Source organism: Tyto alba, unplaced genomic scaffold (genome assembly GCF_018691265.1).
Source record: "Tyto alba isolate M040663 unplaced genomic scaffold, T.alba_DEE_v4.0 Super-Scaffold_22, whole genome shotgun sequence".
Lineage (NCBI taxonomy): Eukaryota > Metazoa > Chordata > Aves > Strigiformes > Tytonidae > Tyto > Tyto alba.
The window spans coordinates 27678136-27699420 of NW_024881296.1; the positions used below are offsets into that span (position 1 = coordinate 27678136).

General features: G+C 41.4%; 1 protein-coding gene and 1 long non-coding RNA gene across 12 annotated transcripts in view; both read left to right on the forward strand.

Annotated features, from left to right (window-relative positions):
- NHSL1 (NHS like 1) overlaps window positions 1-7781 on the forward strand; it is a 189816-nt gene extending 182035 nt beyond the window's left edge. For 10 of the 11 annotated variants that reach the window (XM_042795951.1, XM_042795950.1, XM_042795952.1 and 7 more), the window contains one exon: window positions 186-7781. In XM_042795951.1, the coding sequence (XP_042651885.1) occupies window positions 186-909 (724 nt within the window). In that variant the 3' untranslated portion in view covers window positions 910-7781. The remainder of the gene's footprint in view (window positions 1-185) is intronic. The other variant, XM_042795959.1, reaches the window with a different exon arrangement.
- A 1341-nt stretch (window positions 7782-9122) lies between these two features.
- The window catches only part of LOC122153723, a 56267-nt gene continuing 44104 nt past the window's right edge, over window positions 9123-21285 (forward strand). Inside the window, exon 1 of the long non-coding RNA XR_006165603.1 lies at window positions 9123-9387. This is a non-coding gene — a long non-coding RNA (uncharacterized LOC122153723). The remainder of the gene's footprint in view (window positions 9388-21285) is intronic.

Consider the following 21285-nt stretch of genomic DNA (forward strand, 5'->3'; position numbering starts at 1 on the left):
TCCAATATTTACATTAATGCCTATACAGTTTTGGTGGTGTTCTTACTCATGCTTTAGATTTAGATTACTTCTCCTTTATCACTCCCACTGCTTTAGCTTAATTCATTGTCATCCCTCTGAGCTGAGTTTAATTAGGGAATTCATTTTTTGTTTGGTCCTCTTTTTCTGTTGTTTTTCAAACTCAGATCCAAAAGGAAAGTCCTTGGCCGTAAAGATTCTGAAGACGACCGTACCCGCAACCACTCTCCATCGCCCCCCGTAACTCCCACTGGTGCTTCCCCAACCTTAGCTACCCTCAAACAAGCCGGGTCTATTCAGCGAAGCGTTCGCAAGAGCAGCACCAGCAACGACAACTTCAAAGCTCTACTACTGAAGAAAGGGAGCCGCTGTGACACCAGTTCCCGCATGTCCGCGGCAGAGATGTTGAAGAACACGGATCCGCGGTTCCACCGGCCAAAGACAGATGCCTCCCCTGACCTTTCTGACAGCCCTACCAGCTGCTCACCCAGCAAGAGCAAACGGGCCCAGGAAGAGTGGGCCAAGAGCGAGGGCCTGATGCCAAGGAGCATGTCCTTCTCTGGCACTAGGTACGGCCGGTCACGAACACCCCCCTCTGCTGCCAGCAGCAAGTACAACGTCCGCAACCGCATCCAGAGCAGCCCCATGACCGTCATTAGTGAAGGAGATGGGGAAGTGGTGGAACAGTCAGAGGGCAGGGCCCGAAGGACTTTGGAAGAGCAGCAAGAGAGGCAGCTTGATATGTTTAACAGTGATGAAATGGACATGAATGACTTTCCATATGCTGAGGAGGCAGGCTGCAAGGAGACCTTGGATCCAACCCATCTAGACTTAATGACTCAACCAGGTACTTCAAGGAAGTATCTAAGGCCTTCAGCTGAAGAAAGTTAAAAGGCAGTGACAAAAGGCATCAGATATTAGTCTAGAAAATGACAGAGGACTAGATTCCATAAGAAAGCCCAGACCAGGACAAGTTTACTTTGCTGAGCATTTATTCCATGAACTGCATGTGTGTGTGTAAATGCTAAAGCAATGATCGTTCTGCATGGTTGGGTTGGGGTGGGGAGGACTTGCTTTGAGTCAGTGGTCTGTGGCTTAAAGAAAGTTAACAGTTGAATTTTTTGTGTAAAGCCTTAGAGGTCCTCTTGTGGGGGGTGGGAGGGGAGTTTCCTCAGAGCCTGTAGAGGTGTGAAGTTTTTCTTTTTCTTGAGACTGCAATTGTGCAAGCAAAGTTTAGGAATAAGCCTGAAAAAAAGAGGAATGGGAAGGCTCCTGCAGTACAAGCTGGACATTTGCTTCAAAAGCATTGTAGTGGTTCAGTGTAGTGCATTCGTTAAGCAGGGAGAGGCACGATGAGGCACATTCACCTGTGAGAAGTTGTAGGGTTGGTGCTGGGGTTACATGGCTTATTACTGGGGTATGCCCCAGTGTTCAATGAAGTGTGTCCTGCTAAAGCAATTAGGTCACCAGGTTATGGATTGGTCCAGGGTACTTTTTATTTTTTTTTCCTGAAGGAAAATGAAATACGTAGTTAACATGGAAAAGGGAGCTGAGTTTTATAACATACTACTAGCTGCTGTGCAGCCACACACGTATGCTTGGTGAAACACTCATTTCCAAGTGAATTGCTTCCTTGACTAGAATATTCCCTTAGAAAACTGGAACAACTGGATGTGTGCAGAGGATGTGAGCAGACAACAGGAAAGTGGGAGAGGAATTAAGCAGTGTACTGCCAGAGTTTGGAAGGGTTAAGTTTCTGAATTAGAAAGCCAAATTTGACTTTGAGAACTTGCACTACAGAGCTGTAGGTGGAGCCTGTCTTTCAAAATTGAAACTTGGGAGTTGTGTTTTGCCAGAAGTCCTTCTTCCATTTGTCAAAATGGGAAGGTTATTACTTTTCATCACTTGAAACACAGATACTTGCTAACTTTTGGTTACCAAAGAATAAGTTACAGTTACTTTCCTTTTTGATTTGCCTGCAGTATTTCTCTTCCTTTTTAACCTTAATAATTTGGTGAGGTTCATTTTTATTGTATATTTTACAGATAATAAAAACATTTAACGGTTTTCCAATTGTAAAGAAGACCATTAATTAAAACTGAAATATTGGCTGGAGTTTTTGGTTCTTAGTAGGAATGAAGCTTTTAATTTTTAAGAAGAATTTTGCATCATTTGATGGCGTGCGCAGTTTTTGTATTGTTTGTAAATATTGAAAGTTGTTAAAATATCTTTTGATCTCCCTACCGTAGAATTTATACATTTTTAGATTGCTTTTAAGAAGAAAAAGCACTCTTTGTAGATTATTTATTTTAGAGAAATATGCTTGTAATCTCTTTCTTCCATCCTTTACTTGTTAGTAATGTAAATTTCAGGGGCCTTCGTTTAACTCTTCCCTTCACAAGAGGGGAATAGTGATGAAAATGCTGTGACTTTGCTTCAATAAAGAAAAAGGCTGCCAGTTGCCATATTGTCTTTTGAGTTGGTTAAAATCTCCTTCAAAAGATGTGTCCCACAGCATATGGCAACCCACTGAATGCCATAAACCATGCATCTAGATACTAACCTCCAGTTTTCATTGCAAAATTTACTAATTAACTTTAAAGACAACTAAAGTGTACTTACATATCCATCCCATTTTGACTTCTCAATGCTGAGACTAAAAAAAATTGAAATAATCATCAGCTTTTTCCAGTATCATTTGTGAGTGTTTCTGCTGCTTCTCTCTTACTTGCAACCTGTCCCAGAAAACTAAAATTCTTGGAGAACCAGATTATAAGCGGAGTGAGTGAGAAGTGAAATGGAGAAGGTGAATCCAGGTGCACTCACTGGAACAAGGGAGGGATTAACTGGTGCACAGCAAACTTTCTACCATTTTTGTGTGGTAAATATAGTTAAAGAACCATTGGATTTTTTTAATTAAATGAGAACCTAATTGGATCAAGTAGATCGTTTCAGATATTATTAATAATGATCTGAACTACGTGCTGTTGAAAAGAGATAGTGCAAAACATTCGGCAGCTGCTAAATGTCTCATGAGTGTTGCTTTGGTGTTTCTCCCAGAGCTGATCATAGGAAACAGAGTGCTGTGTCTTTTCACAGCAGGTACTGTCACTTTCAAAGTTGTGTGTAAACGCTAACCAGTCCTCATGCCACCATCCTGACAGGAGAATACTCAGGTCTTGTTTTATTGTTTACGAATGAGGAAATCATCTGAGTGAAAAATTGAAGCCTTGGAGAAAATTAATAGTTCTGGTGCCTGCAACTTAGGCGGTACTTGGCAGCATTTTGCATAAAGTCCCTGTAGGCACCAGCTCTGCCAGCTTGTTTCCCTGATGCTGGCCAGCTGATGCTGCTGGCCGTTTTTAAAGGCTATATGAGGAACTCTTTGGAAAGTCCTGGCACACCATCTTGTCAGTGCAGGTTGGTGAAGTTAAACTTAAAGGTAGCTTGGGCTGAATTTCTTCTCTGGCCACAGGTAGCTTTGATGCTCATCTAAAACCCACTTCTGGTGTAAGGTGAGTTTGGGTTGGGGCTCAGGTTTTGGCTAGTGTGTGAAGGCAGCGTTCACGTAGCCCTACTGATGTTGCTACATGACTACAGTTTACACAGTATAAGATACAGTGAAATGCACTAAATATGTTGAAATCTGTTTAATAGTGCTTATAATTATTTAGGCAACTGATGTAACTTTCTTATGGAGATACCACCGTGTCATCTCCCTGCTGCCATCATCCTCTGTAGCAGCACGCGAAATTGGTTAGTAGCTCAGTTTTCTCAGCAATACACTCCTTGGCCCAAGTTTCCACTACAAAACCTTAGGAGCATGATCACTTTAGGCTGTTTTCTGTACTGACAACAACTTTGGTGTGTATATAATTATGCTAAGGAAAACATGCTTAATTTTCTGTCACGCATCCAACTTCAGAGTTACTTTCTTCCACTGTAAGCTTCCTCCACAGGGAGGTTTTTCAATTGTGGCTTTATTGGTCAACAAGTATAGATTTAAGTTTAGCAAGCCTCTGCTATAGACATCCAGAGCAGTAGGAGAGGAGGAAAAATACACAAACTTAGGCTTTGAGAGAAAAAGGAGACTTACATCATCCTAATGCTTAATAAATGATACAGGGCTTGTTTGGAGTACAGCTGGTTTACAGTTTACCTCTTAAACAAGAATTATTATTGAAGCTAGATGTGAGATTAATTTCTGGTTTTCCTTTTATTTGGAATGGTTTTCAATTTCAACCTTTTCTTAAATTTTTTGCTGTATTAGCTCATTCTATGCTTCCTCCATTCATGTTCAAAGTTTGTTCTTGCTGCTGCAAGATGTAAGGAGCCCCAGTCCCTGATAGAACTAGAGCCCTTCAGTTATGTTAATACATTCATAAGGCTCTGTGACATTTACAAGCCTTCACTGTTTATATACTGAAGAGAGGAGAATTTATTATCTTAATTTAAATGAACAGTAGTTACGGAAGAAGCAATAGCTTGGTGAGAAGAGATTTGGAAGGTTACTGGAAATCAGTTAAAAGAATTGGGAAAGAAGTGGATTTGATGGAGACAGGGTTTTGAGGAACCAGGACTGGACATTGGTTCATGCATAAGGCTCTGCCTGAAAGAAGGCACAGAATAATGGCAGGAAAGGTGAAGCAGGGAGATTACTGAGAAGAAGTACAGTGAATGCACAGAATGACAGTAAGGTATGAGGCGGGCAGGCTAATGCAGGTTCTTGAAGATAAAGAAGCTTTAGCAAGTACAGAAGAGAGAAAAAGGCAAAGGAACAATGGGATAGTCACAGCAAGGGGAAGGAAAAAATTTAGCCTGCATGTTTCTTCAAAATTCAAAGGGTATAGAAGGCCAAAGTCAGTCAAACGTGGAAAAAAATATTTTAAAAGAGGAGGAAGAACAAAATTTTGTGAGCTTAGAAAAGTAGTAATAGGCTGAAGTGAGGAATGTTCTAGGAGACCTCAGGCAACAGTGGGCAGGTGGCTACAGGCTCGAGCACAACTCTTGGAAGGGTTCTGTACAGAAAAGCCGTGCCTGAAATCTGGAAAGAATATGGGATCAGGAAAATTAAAGCTCAGATTCATCCTGCCTGATTTCTACCAACAACCCTGTGTCCAGTGATTCCTATGGACTGGCTACAGTTCTCCAGACACCTGTGTTCTGGTAACGTGCTAAACTTTCAGTCATTACCTTGATCAAAGAGAGGCCACTTGTGCATGCAACACAGGGGTAAAAGTCTGCATAGTACTGCAAGTGAATATATCTTGTCAGGTATTGTTTGGATCCCACAAAGTTCTGGAAAAGCCATTTATAGCAGTATTCACTGCTCCAACAAAGCTGTTGCTATAGTACATTTAAGTGGTTCAAAATTATGTGTTGTTTGCTTCTATAAGAGGAGATTAAAATGATGGACTTCAACAATAAAGTTTTAAAAAAATTTACAGTGGCAATGAGGAATCATTTTATCTTTTATTTAAAATAACTTCAGTACTCACAAAAAAGAATACCAAGCTACAAATTACATTAGTTATATAGTGTAAAAAGTATGTTATATTAGTTTTTTTAGTTTCCACCTTACACTTTATTTTCTGAATAACTTTCAGAAGCTATTTCTTCCATGGTTAAGACGAGAAAAGTCTTCTGATCATAAAACTGATAATTTTCTTGGTTCTAAAGAGGTGTTATCTGCTTTAAATCAGAGTACAGCATTAAAATCTTGCAGGTATTCAGTACTGGGTCATGACTGTGTCTATACTTGTGTGAATTAGTAAACACTCAACAGAGCAAAGTACAGAGGTGATTGATAAAGGAGCGCCATGTCATGTATTCTGAAAGACTGGGTAAAAGCCTTGCTAGTGCTTCCCCAGCAGAATGAGTACATTTTATGTTGCAAATCCAGCACTTCGCAGTTAGGTTCTTTCACATAATGCGCAACCAACCTTTTAAGGGCCAATCAATTCTTTTCCCAACAATACTAATGCAAAATGTCATCAACTTTTAGTAGGAAATCATCTGTTAATAGTGAATCCAAATGCATGTGTATATGCATGTGTTGGGGCAGATACAGAAGAGAAAAAGACCAATTCCAATGTACATGAGTTGTTTCTGTCTGTAGTATACTGCTGTATTTGTGCACCAGACTTTGGTATAAAAATGGAGATGCTAGCTACTGAAGGAACGAAAAAAGTAAAAATATGTCAGGACATGTAGATTGCAGAAGTTTCTGCATGTTCACTAACTCTTGAAAAAAACAGTAAACCCATAAGTTCTGTGTTTAGACGGTAAACATTAATTTTTGAAAAATAAATATATAAATTACAGAAACAATTAGATAAAACCTGGCAACAAACAAGAAATACAAGAAACAAAATGTCCTATCTGCCATCTGAAGAAGAATGCTTCCACAGTGAGAGTATTTAAGAATTGCTTAACTCCCATGTTGTTCTTGTACATCTTGGTAGTAAATGAATGTCTTCTTTAAAAGTCAGTCAAATATACATTGTAAGCTCCTGAAGGCAGGAATTTCTATGTCCATTTTTCTGCAACCGAGTATGAAAAGAGTGTTAGGGATGTAGAAAATAATTTCACTTGGAAAAAGTAAACGGATTGTAGGCCAGTCTAAAACGGATGAAAGAGCATTACAGTGACAGCAGCATTTGGTGCCCAGTGCAACATCCCCAGCTGAGAAGCTGCCCTAGTGGAGTCTGAAAGATGGTCGCATCCTGCTCTCTTCATTGGGATGTTGTAATGCTCTGCCTGAAAAATGGTAATTGTTGTAAATTAGTGCCGAGAGCTGCAGTGTAGCCAGAGGATTAAAAAAAAAAGCAAAGCCCAGAATTATAGAGCTAGTACAGCAGTCACAAGGTAGCAAATGATAATGATTTTAGTATATTTACCTTTTTATAGAGTTCTAATACAAAGCAAAAGTACATTTCAGAAAGGAGATCGTAAGACAACAAAAATGTGTGCACCAGGGAGCATGTGGCTGGGAGCAGAGTTTGAGGAGTCAAAGTGTGGCTCTGGGGTAGCTTATATCCACTTGCCAGCCATGGGTGTGACATGTAGTGCCAAACCACTGGCGATCTCAGATGAGACTGGCATACTCCCATACACAGGACACTTGCTCTTTTAGGGTAGAAGTCTGTTATCCAGTATCACTTAAATTCTGCAGAAAGGTCTCTGTGATATGATATACAGGAAAAAAAGCGTGCCTCAATGTAACAAACACTCAGGAGGGTAGCCCTTTATTTATTCCAACATGGAACATTCATAAGACTGTTTTTCTCCATTTACAGATGCAGCATTTTGCAAAATTTGTCAGAAGTTAAGGTTGTGGCATGTGGGGACATGAAAAGCAGTTGATAGGTTATTTCTCTGAGTTTAAAAAATCACCAGGATTACTTTGTCTAGACTTTTAAGCACAACCCTAGGCAAGCAAGCTTGTGTAAAATAAAAGCTTTTTCTGAAGTGCAGCTCTGAAGCCCGGGACTAACTGTGCAACATATTGGTCATCTAATTCATGGGATGAGTTTCTTGTGTGATGTGACAACCTTTGTAGACCCAGTTTGGATTTTGGGAACAAAGAACCTCAAAAATTAATTTCTGTGCCACAAACATGCTCTGTCTCAAATGATCACCAGTGTCTGCGAAATTGTAGTGACGAGAAACTCTTAGTCCATGTTAGAAGTTATCTAAAATACTTTCTGAGAAAAAGGGGGAGAAAGTATCTTGACAATAAACTAAAATTGTCTTTCTCAAAAGTCATTTTGGTTGTTACTCTTGTTTGTTGGACTTTTCCTTCTTTGGATAAGCCACACCTCATGTCAACTGTTAATTTACATAGACTGCCATAGCAGTATTCTTTCAACAGGTATTTCCTCATCCCGCTTCAAGCAGGATTGATCATCAAGACATCTTTGCAATACTGGTGTATCTTCTGAAAGGCCTGCCAAAGTTCACCTGTCTGGGAAAATGGCATCAGTGGAAGCAACTCCTGCTTCTGTGCCAGTCCACATGCATACATGACAGCGTAGGGCCCTCCAGCCTTGTTGCGTCTTCAGTTAATATAGACAGCTGAAACCTTTTCATTTGGTAGACTGTGGCTTCAGAGGAGAGTTTCCTGCAGCTACATTTCTCTCACTGCTTCTAATACAACCTGCCAACCCTTTGACTCCACCACCTTTCCCCTCTCTTAACATGTCTGCTTTCCTTAATCACAATCCCAGATGCCTTCTCTTCATTGTCCTCCAGCAAATCTCCAGAGGTTGACCCTGACCTCCAAGCTCTCGCTCACCATCCTGCTTCACTCCCAGCTCCCACACACTAGAAGCTCAGCTCTGTGTCCTTAGCCACCCCACCTTGTCCTCGCACCCATGGAAGGACTGTAAACAGCTACGGGTAGCGGTGACACCACTTGAGCAATAACAGTATGGACAGGCGCTCACGGTGTGCACTTAAGTGCATGGTGGGAGATGTCTCTCCTGTCAGGTCCCAACATCAAGCTGTGGTTTGTGCCCACTGTGTGGGAGCCTCTCCTACAGCCTGTTAGCCTACACCTTGCAGGGCTGTTGCCTACAGTCTATTTTACTGTGCTCTCTCCACCTACAAATGTTTGGGTTTCCTAAATATCTGTGAAGAGAGGTGGACCTGGGACAAAACATGGTGTGTGTTGAACATCGTTTGCAGTGAACAAACTGGTAAGATAAATCTTGATTTGCATTTCTCAAGAACTTGATATCGTGATAGATGCTACCTGGAGAAGTAGAATTCCATCAAATAGGGCCTAACTGGGAACATTGAAAGCAACAGAAAAGATCTATGCTTTTCCTGGTAGACTTCAATTGTGCTTTTCAGCAGTCTGTAACTCTGAGAAGATACTGGAATCTGAAATTCAGTTTGTTTCTTTCATGTTTGAAAAGTACTCAGGTTTTTTCCTCTTCTCCCTAGCTCCTGCTGGCACAATGCTTTTATTGTGATATATGAACAGCCAGTGTGGGATAATAACACAAGGTTGTTGAGGATGATTGTAAACATGCTCAAGTGACTTGCAGCTGGGGTGTAGAAAAACACATATATCATACTAATTGTTGTTTAGCCTTGTGTATTTGACAAGTAGAACATCTGTGTTTAGACAACATAGGCCTGTGATAGACTTGGAGGCACCCTATCACACATACTTGAGATTCCTGCCCTGCTGCAGGAAAGATCAAAGCACATGGTGGTAAACTACGCCTGCGCGAGTCCCTGATAAACAGGCACCAACAGCAAGTTCGGGGATCCTCTATCGCAGACCGAGCTCCGTGGTGCCGGCATCCCTGCCCGTGTCCCTCTGCCCCGGTGCTGCTTCGGGATCCTCTGGTTGGTGAGGTAATGAAAATAAATATACTCTTTGCATTTTATCCACGGTTTTGCAGTTGTTCCGGTCCTGCTTGTGTCCTGCCTGTTGTCGACTCACACATCTTGGCGTAGTCAGCAGGATCCAGGAACAGCCATGCCATGGCTGGCAAAGAAGTCAGGGACTGAGGAGGCCACAATGGTGACTCCTTGTATTCTGGGATGGCCCAGTACTCAGCACTGGACCCCTGTGGCCCCTTTCCTGGCTACATGGGCTCCACCAGGAACATGACCTGAAATAGATGCCAGGACAGTGGTTACCCCCAGACAATTGAAATGGCTGTGCATGGGTTGCCATGGAAAGTGGCATCAGAGTCTGTTCGCAAGTTAGTGGTGAGATTGGGATGTTAGTTATTGGATTGGGTTATTAGTTACCAGTCTTAGAGCTCTTGATCGTGAAGTTGTAGCCTTACAGAGTAAAATGAGAGAATTGGAAAAGACTACACAAGATGCAAAGGCAATCATGCAAGAAGTGATTACTACTCAAGCAGAGGTGCCAAAGGCTGCAAGGTACTGTAGAGCAGTTGCTAGCACGTATTGCTAATAAATGAAGGGACATATATGGAAAAAGTAAGGGTTTGATTTTCCAAGTTTATGCTTTCACCATAAAACCTTCATGGGATCCGGAGGAATGGGGTGGAAATATCTGGAGTGAACCTGTGGATTCCAAGGTTGAGTTTCAGTTGTATTTAGAAGGCAGGGAGGTGGTAGGAAGCATGACCCCACATACAGAAGGGGCAGCAGGAACAAGCAGATGGGGAGTACAGGTGACGTGTATTTACACCCCGAAAGAGTTAAGGGCATTTTCAGAGATCTATCATCAAACGAGTGCAGAAGGCATACTGGCATGGATTTTGTGAGATTGGGATGGTGGAGCTGCATCTATCTGTTTATTAATGGGTGAAAAAGATTTATTAAGCCCTATAGCCAGTGATGATCAGATACAACAAGGGTATGCTCAGCTGCAAAATATCAGAGATCCTCATGAGCAAGGTATTATTGCACCTACGTTATATCAATGATCATGTGCAGCAGTTTTAAGAGCATATGCTGAACCTGTCTAATTAGTGTCGTCCCTCAGAAACTGGTGTATGATGGAGGAGGGTATTAATTTAGGCCGGCAGATGGGGCTGGCTCATGTATTGACTATGGGATACAATCCGGACAGGGGTAGCAGTAATGAGAAGTATCAAAACGCAGCTTTTGAGAAGAGCAGCTGCCTCACTAAACCCCTTGATTATACCAGCAATCACAAATGCTACTGGTAATGTAGGTGCCCTAGCAAATGCCTTGAGGGAAATTGGGGCTGTAACTTCAGGACCGTCTGTGCAGGTGATGGATAAAGGAAAGCTGACAAAACTGAAAGGATTTACATCACAGGTGACAAGGAAACACATGTGGAATGATCTTTCACAAGTCCCACAACCAGAAATAAATGAGATCACAACATCAGAACTGTTTCACCAATGACAAAAGTTAACACCTACGCATAAAAGCCGACTGTCCCCAGCCCCAATGCCAAATCTGCACCCACCCTCCACCCTGCCTGTGACCTCAAGGCAAGGCACTACCTGGTAAATGCCAAAACAGTAGAAATTAAGGTTTGGCGGTCCCCCAAAATTGCCACCACTGTAGCGTCTTACCATAAGGGGGGTTGATGCCCCTATGTTCCTTTAACTACAGAGTGGCAGTCTGATGGGGTGGATTTTACATGCACTAGCATTGGTGGATACTGGAGCTAAAGTTACTGTATTACATAGTAATATTAATAATGAAGAAGCCACATCACAGATCTGTGGATTGGGGGGAAATCCAACCCCTGCCCACCAAGCTAAGGTTACCTTAACAATAGGAAATTCCACTCCATTTACCATGACAGTGTTGACTGCCACAATTAAAGGATATATTTTGGGTATTGTTGTGTTGGCAGGACGAACAGTTGAAACTTTAAATGGTTGTTTCTGCTTTAGGACTTTGCAAGTGGGATTTGCTATTCAATCTATAACCACCTTGTGTGGGTTCCTGAAGTGGTATCCCCTTGTGCTGCCTGTGCCTGCCAAGGTGGTAACTGTAAAACAGTGTCGTATTCCAGGGAGGGAGGAGGAAGTTACTCAAAACATTCAGGCACTTCAGTGAGTGGGAATCATTAAGAAAACCATGACTGCTTTTTATAATCCTATTTGGCCTGTTTGAAAACCAGACGGCACTTGGAGAATGACTGTAGATTATAGAGAATTTAGTAAAATCTGCCCCCTCCCCCCTTCAGTTACTGTACCAGGCATGGTTACTCTTATAGAAAAAATTAGCAAAAATTTACAACCCTGGAAGGTGGTGATAGATCTTGCTAATGCTTTCTTTTCGATAGCCATTGCTTCAGAAAGCCAAAACCAGCTTGCCTTTACCAAGCAAAAAAGGCAATTTACTTTCCAAGTATTGCCTCAGAGGTATGAACAAACACAGTCCCTCCACTTGCTGCCACATGACAGCAGCTGATGTAGCACTATGGCCAGGTACTGTTACTGTTTACCATTATATTGACGATCTATTCATTATGGCAGAGTCACAACAGAAAATTAAAGTAGCTGCCAAATCGCTGAGAGCACATTTACAGGACCAAGGCTGGGCAATTAATCCAAAGAACATACAGGTCCCTAGTACTACTGTACAATTTTTGGGAATAGTTTGGCATGGACAGATTAGAGAAATACTAACTAAGCTACAGCAAACAGTCCAGTGATTTCCTATACCAACCACAATAAAACAGCTACAGACCTTCCTGGCACTTTCAGGGTGCTGGAGAACTTTTATGCCACATCTGGTGATATTAATGCGCCCTCTGCAGACGTTAACTGGAAGAAGGTTGTTTGGCAGTGGACCAAACAACACCAAGAAGCCTTTGATGCCTGCAAAAATGCTTTGACTGAGCATGCTCAATTATATGCTCCTAGGTGAAGATACCCTCTTGAATTAGAAGAAACAATTCTAGATGATAAAGTCTCATTGGGATTGTGGCAGATGTCTGGGCCAAAAAATACCAGAAAGAATCTGTAGGATTTTGATCCAAGGCATTACAAGGCTCTGCTGTACATTATACCCTGATGCAAAAACAAATTTTAGCTGTAGTTTGGGCACTACAAGAAACTGAAAGAATGACAGGCCAAGACAACATGAATGTGCACACACCCATACCTATTCATGGGTGGGTTACTGATGATATTGTTAGGGCCCATGTAGGGGTAGCTCTGGCAGCCACACATTGGAAATGGAAACATTATTTACAGCAACGATTTCTACTGGGAAAACCACATGTAACCACTCCACACACCACTCTTCTAGAAACTGTGTCATTTAATCATATGCCCACGCTAGGGAAACTCTTTCCCATGGAAATATCCCTACATCTCCTGTGGAGGATGCTCCCCCTTATGACGAGCTCACAGAAGAGCACAAAAAAGATGCCTGGTTTACTGATGGAAGTGCAACATACACAGCAACAGGGCAAAGACAGTGGAGGGCAGCTGCCTACTCTCCAATTCCAGGAATTATATTATGGCAAAGAGATGTGCCTGCATCTAGTCACTGGGCTGAATTGTTTGCCGCATCTCTTGCCATCATGGAAATTAGAGTACTTTATGTATACACTGACAGTTGAGTTGTATATAAAAGCCTCACAGTGTGGTTGCCCTGCTGAGCCCAAGAGAATTGGCATGTTCAAAAATACCCTATATGGGAGGAGATATATGCCACAAATTTGGCAATATGTACAAAGGTATCCTTTAAAAACAAGGCATGTTTTAACTCATCAAAAAAATTATTTACTTGAGTCATAAAATAATAAGAAGGTAGATGATATGACCTCTGCTCAAGCTATAAATGCACATATAGCTTATGGACAGCAATCAGCTCATACTGCACGCACACAGGACACAGTTTACAATCAAACCCCTCTGCCATGTGTGCACATAATTGTGCTATTTGTACATGGCTACATTTAAGGACATTATATAGGCCATGGAGAAAGATAAAATGGGGTCAGTGGGCCTTGAATACCTGTTTAGTCGATTACATGGGCCCCCTGCCCCCATTGAGGTGGGGTGGAGATATGTATTCACTGTTGTGCATACAGTGTCCGGACCATTTTTTGCTAAACCCATCAAATATGCAAATCAACATAGTACAACTGAAGCATTAGAACAACTCGTTCATTAATGTGGATCTCCTTATCAAATGCAAAGTGACCAAGGAACACACTTTAGTGGACATAACGTCCAAGATTCAGCTCAAGGGCTAGGGATAGATTGGATATTCCACATTGCCTACCATCCCCAAGCTAATGGCTTGATTGAAATAATGAATGGGATGTTGAAGGACCAATTCAAAAAACTAACCAGTACTAAAACTTTACATCATTCAAGTTCACATCTTACTAAAGCAGGGCTTTTTGTTAAACAGCCAGATTATTCATAATCAAACACCCTATGATCATATTACAACACCTCCAATACGAAACATGGTTAGGATTGAAATCCTTCTAGATGAATCTCATCCAAAATATTAACTACGGGGAAATGGAATTGTTTACACCAACAGCTTGTGTGGTGGGACCACAACCTATTATTCTAGACATGAAGATTCATATAATAACTCCTGAGAATGCTATATGGTTCCGTACCCCAACTTCTCTTATTTTACATCCTCTACTGATATCAGGTTCTTGAGTTCTTGTATTTCGTGTATCTTCAGTGAATACCTGTGCCTTAGCTAGAGGAGTTAGAATTGAAACAGTGTTATTGATGTCATGAACCCAACATCAAATTGAAGTTCAATCTGAAAAAGCTCAAGCCATAGCTCTCCAATCCGTGTGGGCAATTACCCCACATCAAGCTATCAAACCCAGAGTAATATTAGCTGAAGGAGCTGGAGCAACGGTGTATGTATTGCTGGGAGGAGATGACACTCCTGTTTCCCTTCCTTATCACAGGTTGGCTTGTCATGCTTTTTAGTCTTGTAGTACAAGCACATGCCCTGGATATACTTCTGCAAGATCAATATGTAAATATTTGGATTTGGTTGGCCTCTACTGTAACTAACTAATCTGTCTTTTGTATTGAAGGAGGATTAACAGCTGCAGATCTTTTGACAACATGTTTCATTGGTGTGTCAACCCCAGTAGCTGTATGACAGGATTATACTATGCTACGTGCTTTTGATACTAATGTTCCTCATTGTTATTTTTTCGGAGTAGGTAATGGGTGTATCACAAGGAACATTAAAAAATTGATTAGTGGTGGACTATCTCCTTCTTCAACACCAGAAACATTGCTCCGAGTTTGAAGGCATGTGTTGCTTCAACATGACTGATGAATCAGCCAGTGTAGCAGATGGCATTCAACATCCCCAGGATTTAACGCATCAAATGAAACAATCTACTGGTGGTGCCTGACTGGCTGAGTGGTTTAATTCCCTGACAGAATGGGTGGGACACCTGATTCAAAGCATTATAATAGGGATATGTTTATTCCTTTTTCTGTATGTGTTTCTTATGTGCCTCTGTAAATGACCCTGCGCTACACCCTGCAAGCCCCACTGGAAACCTCCAGCTTTGCCAGCCCCAGCAGAAGTGGTCCCTTGAGCAGGGGAGTGGAATGTGGGAAAATAACGGAAGACTGGCGAGGAGGATTATAAACATGCTCTAGTGACCTGCAGCTGGGGTATAGAAAAATACATAAATCATACTAATTGTATGGCAAAACCAGCAGGTTTTCTGATCTTCTAGCATGGACCGAGCTCCGCAATGTCTGCATCTCTGCTGGTGTATCTCTGCTCAGGTGCTGCTTCGGGGATCCCCCAGTTGGCGAGGTAACAAAAGTAAATGTACTCTTTGCATTTATTCTGTGGTTTTGTGGTTGTTTCTGCGTCCTACCTGTGCCGACTCACACAACCAAATAGAGAAAATGTGTGATTATAGAAAGTGATATGTAATCTGATGTGATATAATCTACATAAATTGTGGCCTTTGTATGAAAAAAAATTAAAATGTGGGGGTTTTGCATAAACGTCACCCCAGTGAATGGCTATGGTAAGAGGGTAATGACTTTTGCTATATTACAGGCTAATTCAGACCAGGTTTTGCCTCTAGGCAGTACATCGTTTAGTTGGTGAAAATGAAAACTCAGTTCCCTAATGCACAAAAGTAGGAACTAGTTTACTAGCATTAATACTCTGGAGATTCCCTTTAGATTACAGGGACACAAATCATTTGGCAGCACCACACAAATTAATCCACGCCAGGCAGACACACTCATTTCTGCTCTTTCTTCAGTGAAGATATCCAGTTCCAGCAGATTAATTCCATCACCCTGGTGTTTGAGTGACATTAATGGGACACTGAAAAGGTGGACACAGAGTGGATGTGCACCAGGATTGCTGGGGCACTATCTGTATTTTCATACTTTCAGAAAACCAGGTAAGTAAAACCAGCTCAATGGCACACAGAAACTCAAGGAGATCAGCTAAAGAGCATGGAGTTCAGAAAAGCATCTCTCTTGGAGGCTTGTTCAAAGGCTGCATTTGCTTCTTTAATTCTGTACAGAGGGCAGTAGTACCACCAATAAATCTAATATAATTTCATTGTTCTGCCATAGTTCTGTAGGCGACAAAGTATGAAAGCCTGTTTTTCTGTACTTTCACAACTGGCTGGATTCTTTGGTGCATGCTCATTGTATTTATGGTGTCTTTAGTCTACATGGATTTTATTAGTGTCTTGAAAGAGATGAATACTACAGTCTTTCCCTTAATGAGGTCACTATTATGGTCACTTTCCTTGTAACTTGAGTTTCCAAGAAACTGAAAGAAACTTTGTATTTTTGAAATTTTCTGATTTCATACAGATTTCACAGATTGGCCATAACAGGATGGAAAAGCCAGTAGGAGTCGAAGAAAAGACTCTGAGATACCATGCAACGTTCATATTACATTAGAGTAGATTTCTGAGGAAACCTCGCATTCCAGCATGCCTGTTCTCCTCAGCTACGTAGTGGACTCCTAGCACCGTGACCAAAGGGAGTATGTCTGAAGGATCACTATAGGTCCTGAACATTATTTGTTTTGTAGCAAGCCTGCTAGGAATGGGGGCAGCACCCTGGGGGCCAAGCATTTTACAGACCTGTCAAAAAGAGTGTTCCTGTCCCTAGAAGGTGTTTACTCATCTCAGTTGTTTTGTCCTCTCTGGAAAGAGTTAAATTTACACACAGATGGGCACAAGGAAAGACCACAGCTGCCTGTGAGATTGGAAAGGCCAGGCCAGGCCAGGTAGTAGCGGCTAAGTAATTTTCAAGGAAGTCAAGAGCAGCAGTAGCATCTAGTAGAAACTAGCCAGGCTACCTGTCCTGGTATAAACCCAGCTGGCAGCCAAACAGCATGCAGCTGCTCATCCACCCTGCCCTACCCCAGGAAACGGGGGAGAGAGTTGGAGGGGTAAGGAGACTCAAAGGTTGAAATCAAAACAATTTAATAATTGAAATAAAATAAAATTAAAATAATTATAATTAAAATGATAATAGTAATAATAGAAAATGAGTAATGCACAATGTGATTGCTTACCACATGCTGACCAATGCCCAGCTTATTCCTGGCTAGTGATCATGGGAAGATAGAGGGAAGATCCCGATACAGAAGGGAGAATCCTGAAACCACAATCCCAGAAGCAAGAATTAGCTTCCTGATCAACCCTCCTCTGTATACTGAGCATGACATTATATGATATGGAATATTCCATTGGCCAATTTGGGTCCATTGCTTTGGCTCTGCTCCCTCCCAGCTTCTTGTGTACCTGTGCATGGGCAGGTCATGGCAAATTGAAAAGTCCTTGATTTCTTAGCAATAACTGAAAGCATCCATACCTTATTAACATTCTTTTCATATCAAATCCCATACTGAATCCAAAACACAACACTATTCTAGCTACTAAGAAAGAAAGGAAACAAAAATTAGCTCTATCCCAGCCAAAACCAGGACACTACCCAAGAAAATTAAATTTTGGCTGCATAATGATTGCTTAAGGGTTCCTTTAAATCCTGGGAACTCCTTGATTGCTCTGCAAAAAAAAAACCAGGCCACAGGTGAAATCTTGTTACAAGTTAAAGTTAGTTTTGGAGTGAGCTTTGAAAAACTCAATGAAGGTGGCAGTTGCAGCTGAAGATCTCTGTAAGGCTGAACCTTACTTTCCCATGGCTTATCAGGCACTGTTTGTTACAGGTATTTTTAAGTGCAGTGTGTTGAGTTACATTACAATATTTGTTGCTGGTTTATTGACTGTGACTCAGAACAGAAGGCATTCCTTCTGTTGGAAGGGTCCTTGCCTTCATGAGTTAGGGAAAATTTGTTGTTCAAGAAGCTACATCAAAGATGAAGAAAGACCTTGTACAGTATGGAATACGTCCGTGGAAATCTTCTCAAAACAGTTGTAATCAAGTAGTTTCACTGAGGCCAAATGTTCAAATTGCTTTAAATAGTATAAGAATTGTCCTATCAATGTCTGTTCTTAAGTACAAATTGCATTTAATCTGACGTTACAACTTTGCAAGTGGTGTGAGCAGTGGAACTAGAGGATGCGATACTTCAAGACCTTCAAGAGGAAGAAACGGGAAAACAAATTTAGAAGGAGCTGTGTTAAATGCTTCTTCTGGTGAACAGGGCATGGTGTTAAAGCCACCTCTTTTCATTCTTGTCCTTAAGCAAAAGGACTATGACTAACCATCAGCTTCTGTGTCCTTGATTCAACCAACAAACAGCTAGGTTAAGGGTGCCCTGGCTGTCAGGGGTATGGAGGCTGTGGATTAAAACCAGACAGCGGTAGGTGTTATCTTTGCTTGTTACCAGACTTTCTGTGCGACAGACTCCCTGCCCTCTCTAAAGCCAGATCTATGAATCTGCTTCTGGATTGCTTCAGTTTTGTGTTTAGTGAATTAAGGCAATGAAAATCAGTCCTGGTCAATCCTTGTGGCTGTGCAGCAAATTTTATGATTCAGCAGGTACTTGGTGACCCTTTCTAGGAAACTGTTGGGGTGTCCAAGCTCTCACCTTGGTGTTGTGGAAAACACTCCTGGTCCTCCTACACATTCATTACTCTCCTTTTGCTGCCTGTAAGGCGTTCTACCTCCTCAGGCTGTTTCTTTGTTAGGGTATCTATAGGTCACGGACACCCCTGAGGAAAGTGCGTGCCAGGCCGTCTGTCCTCTCTGTGTGCAGCACTTACTGAGGGAAACCAAGATGAAAATTAGTAAGTGCTAGTCTACTCAGAGCGGAATATCTGGTATTAAATATTGACAACTATGCTGATTTACCAGACACTTAATAGTTCAATATAGTGCTATGGAACTGTCACTTGGGTCTTTAGATGAAGCTGCTGCTTGATTCAGTATTCCTGTGGAGCATCCCTGGAGCTCCTGGGTGGCTTTGGCAGTTTGCTCTCATGCTGTCTTTGAGAAAGTGGGAATTTAATCTCAGTGTTTGCACCTTTAAACATGATGGCAAGGTACCTAATGGAGCCAGGGTGCTCTCCTCTTCTGGGGACCAGGAGATACGCACAGCACAATTTGTGCCAGGCAAGCAGGCTGTCATTCTTGTGAAAAACTGTTTTCAGCTTTTCAAAATGAGTATTATCACTCTAAATACAAGCCATTCAGCAGTAGTCTTTATCTTCTAACAAAGCTAGAAAATTGTATTTATTGGAAATCAGTACACTTGGTGTAAATACTTTGTAACAGTCCCAGGTAAAACTGAAGATCTGGTAGTAAATAAAACTGGACAAATCAAAATCCTAAATGTCCCTGACAACTGTGTGGTTAGTTGGCTGATGGGGGCACTTGGAAGGAGTCCAGATAGCTGCCAATATATTTTTATTACTTCATAGGTCTAAAAGGATGTGTTAATTGTTTGAGGTAAAGTTAGCTAATGAGGGCAAGCTGTTCATGTGGGGCTCTTGGATATAGTATCCAGGCATACTTCATGCTTATAGTATACATTGCCTGTTACCTTTAAAATTTCTATTAGATGTTATATTTAAAATATGGTATGCATAAGCTAGGTAAAGAATAATAGATCAGAAAATAAGCCCTCTGACTTAAGGATGACCTGCAAAGCATAAATTTACTCAGTGCCTGGTTTATAGAGCCTACCATCACCACTGGCACACAGGTCTAGATGTTACCAGTGTGTTAACTTGCGACTGCTGTATGTGACAGGACTGGGGCTGCTGAAGGGGAGCACAGAAGCGTGGGAGATGTGCAGAACCTCACAGTGGAGCATGGCCTATTGATGTCAACACCTAAGGACCATCCCACCAGTCTTCGGTCAGGGAAACCATGCTAGTCACTTGTGTAACGCAGTGCTCCAGCTCCAGCTGGCGATTTCTGGTAATGTTTTGTAAAAGAGCCTCTGTGAAGGTCTCAGAATTGTGCTAGACAGGAGTGTACTTACTTTGCTTCATCTGCCTCCATACTAATGTCCTATGCTTTGATCTTCTTGTTAGAGCCAAATACTATAAGGATTTCAGTAATGGATCTGCGTTTTAGTTCTTTGTCCTTTCATTGCATACGACAGCAGCATTTTCCTGTTTCAGATGACCACAATGTTTTCTTGCTATGCGGACTACACTAGAAACTAGCAATTTATAGAAACATTTGGATTCTGCATCACTGACAGAGGAAAGCTGTACTTGCCAGTAAAGAGGGTGAGTATTAATTGAAGATAGGGTTTATAAGCAAGCTAATTACCTTCAGGTTTATTTTTGCCTAAAACATAGATGTGCAGTCTTTCTGAAGAAACTTGAGGCCACACTAACACCTGAGCGTGGTGTCAACTGCATGTTTTCCAAACTGGAAGAAAAAGAAAAAGGACAAATGCTACAGAACTAAAAGACATACTGAGGGTTTTAATGGCCCTGCTTAAATAATTTGTCATGTTGTTGTCTACACAGGCAGTGAAATGTGTTTGTAGAAATATGCTTGAATTTGTCTGTTTAACCTGTAGTGGAAACTGGTTTCATGCAAAGCACTTTATAATGAAAACCAGGTACTCAGTATTAGGAGTGGGACATAACACATGGTACTTAGTTTTCCTGTCTATGGCCGTGGGTCAGTCTGTGTGGTGGTTTGGGCCGGGTGGGCAGACCACCACCACGCAGCAGCTCTCCCTCCCTTCTCTTCCGGCAATAAGAAGGGACAGCTTCCCGCGCTCTGTGCATGGAAGTCAAGTAAAGGCATTCAGTTCATTTGCACTCAAAGAACTAAAAAACATGCATTCGGTTCTCTTGGTTTGAATCTGGGGGAAAAAAAAAAAAAAAACAAAAACAAAAAACAAAAAAAAAAAAACCAAAACAAAACAAACCAAAAAAAACAACAAACCAAAACACCCTACAAAATAAAACTTAGACCTTGAATCCTATGAATGGGCTTGACATGACCGGAAAGGATTGCCTGTACATGCTCTTCTGCTTTGAAGTATTTATTTTGTCATAGATGGAAATGTTTCAAAAGTTATAAGATAAGCATTCAAGAAAAAAACCAACACATCCTGACTTTGTAGGAACAAATTAATATGGAACGGGCTGGAGAAGATAACATGCTATAAATGGCATGAATTGTTTGAAATTCTGGGTATTAAAGTCTTGATGGCTGCTTCTTCCTTATACTTATTTTCTGACAATAAACTCTCTTAGACATTACATTTTTGTGAATAGTCAGAAGTAAAACTATTGGTGGAGCCAAAGTCATAGACAAGTTTGATTCTTTCACACCCTCAACAAATGTGAAAGTCATTGGGATTCTTTTTACTTAACTTTTTAACAGAAAGCTTGTGAGAGTGCAAATG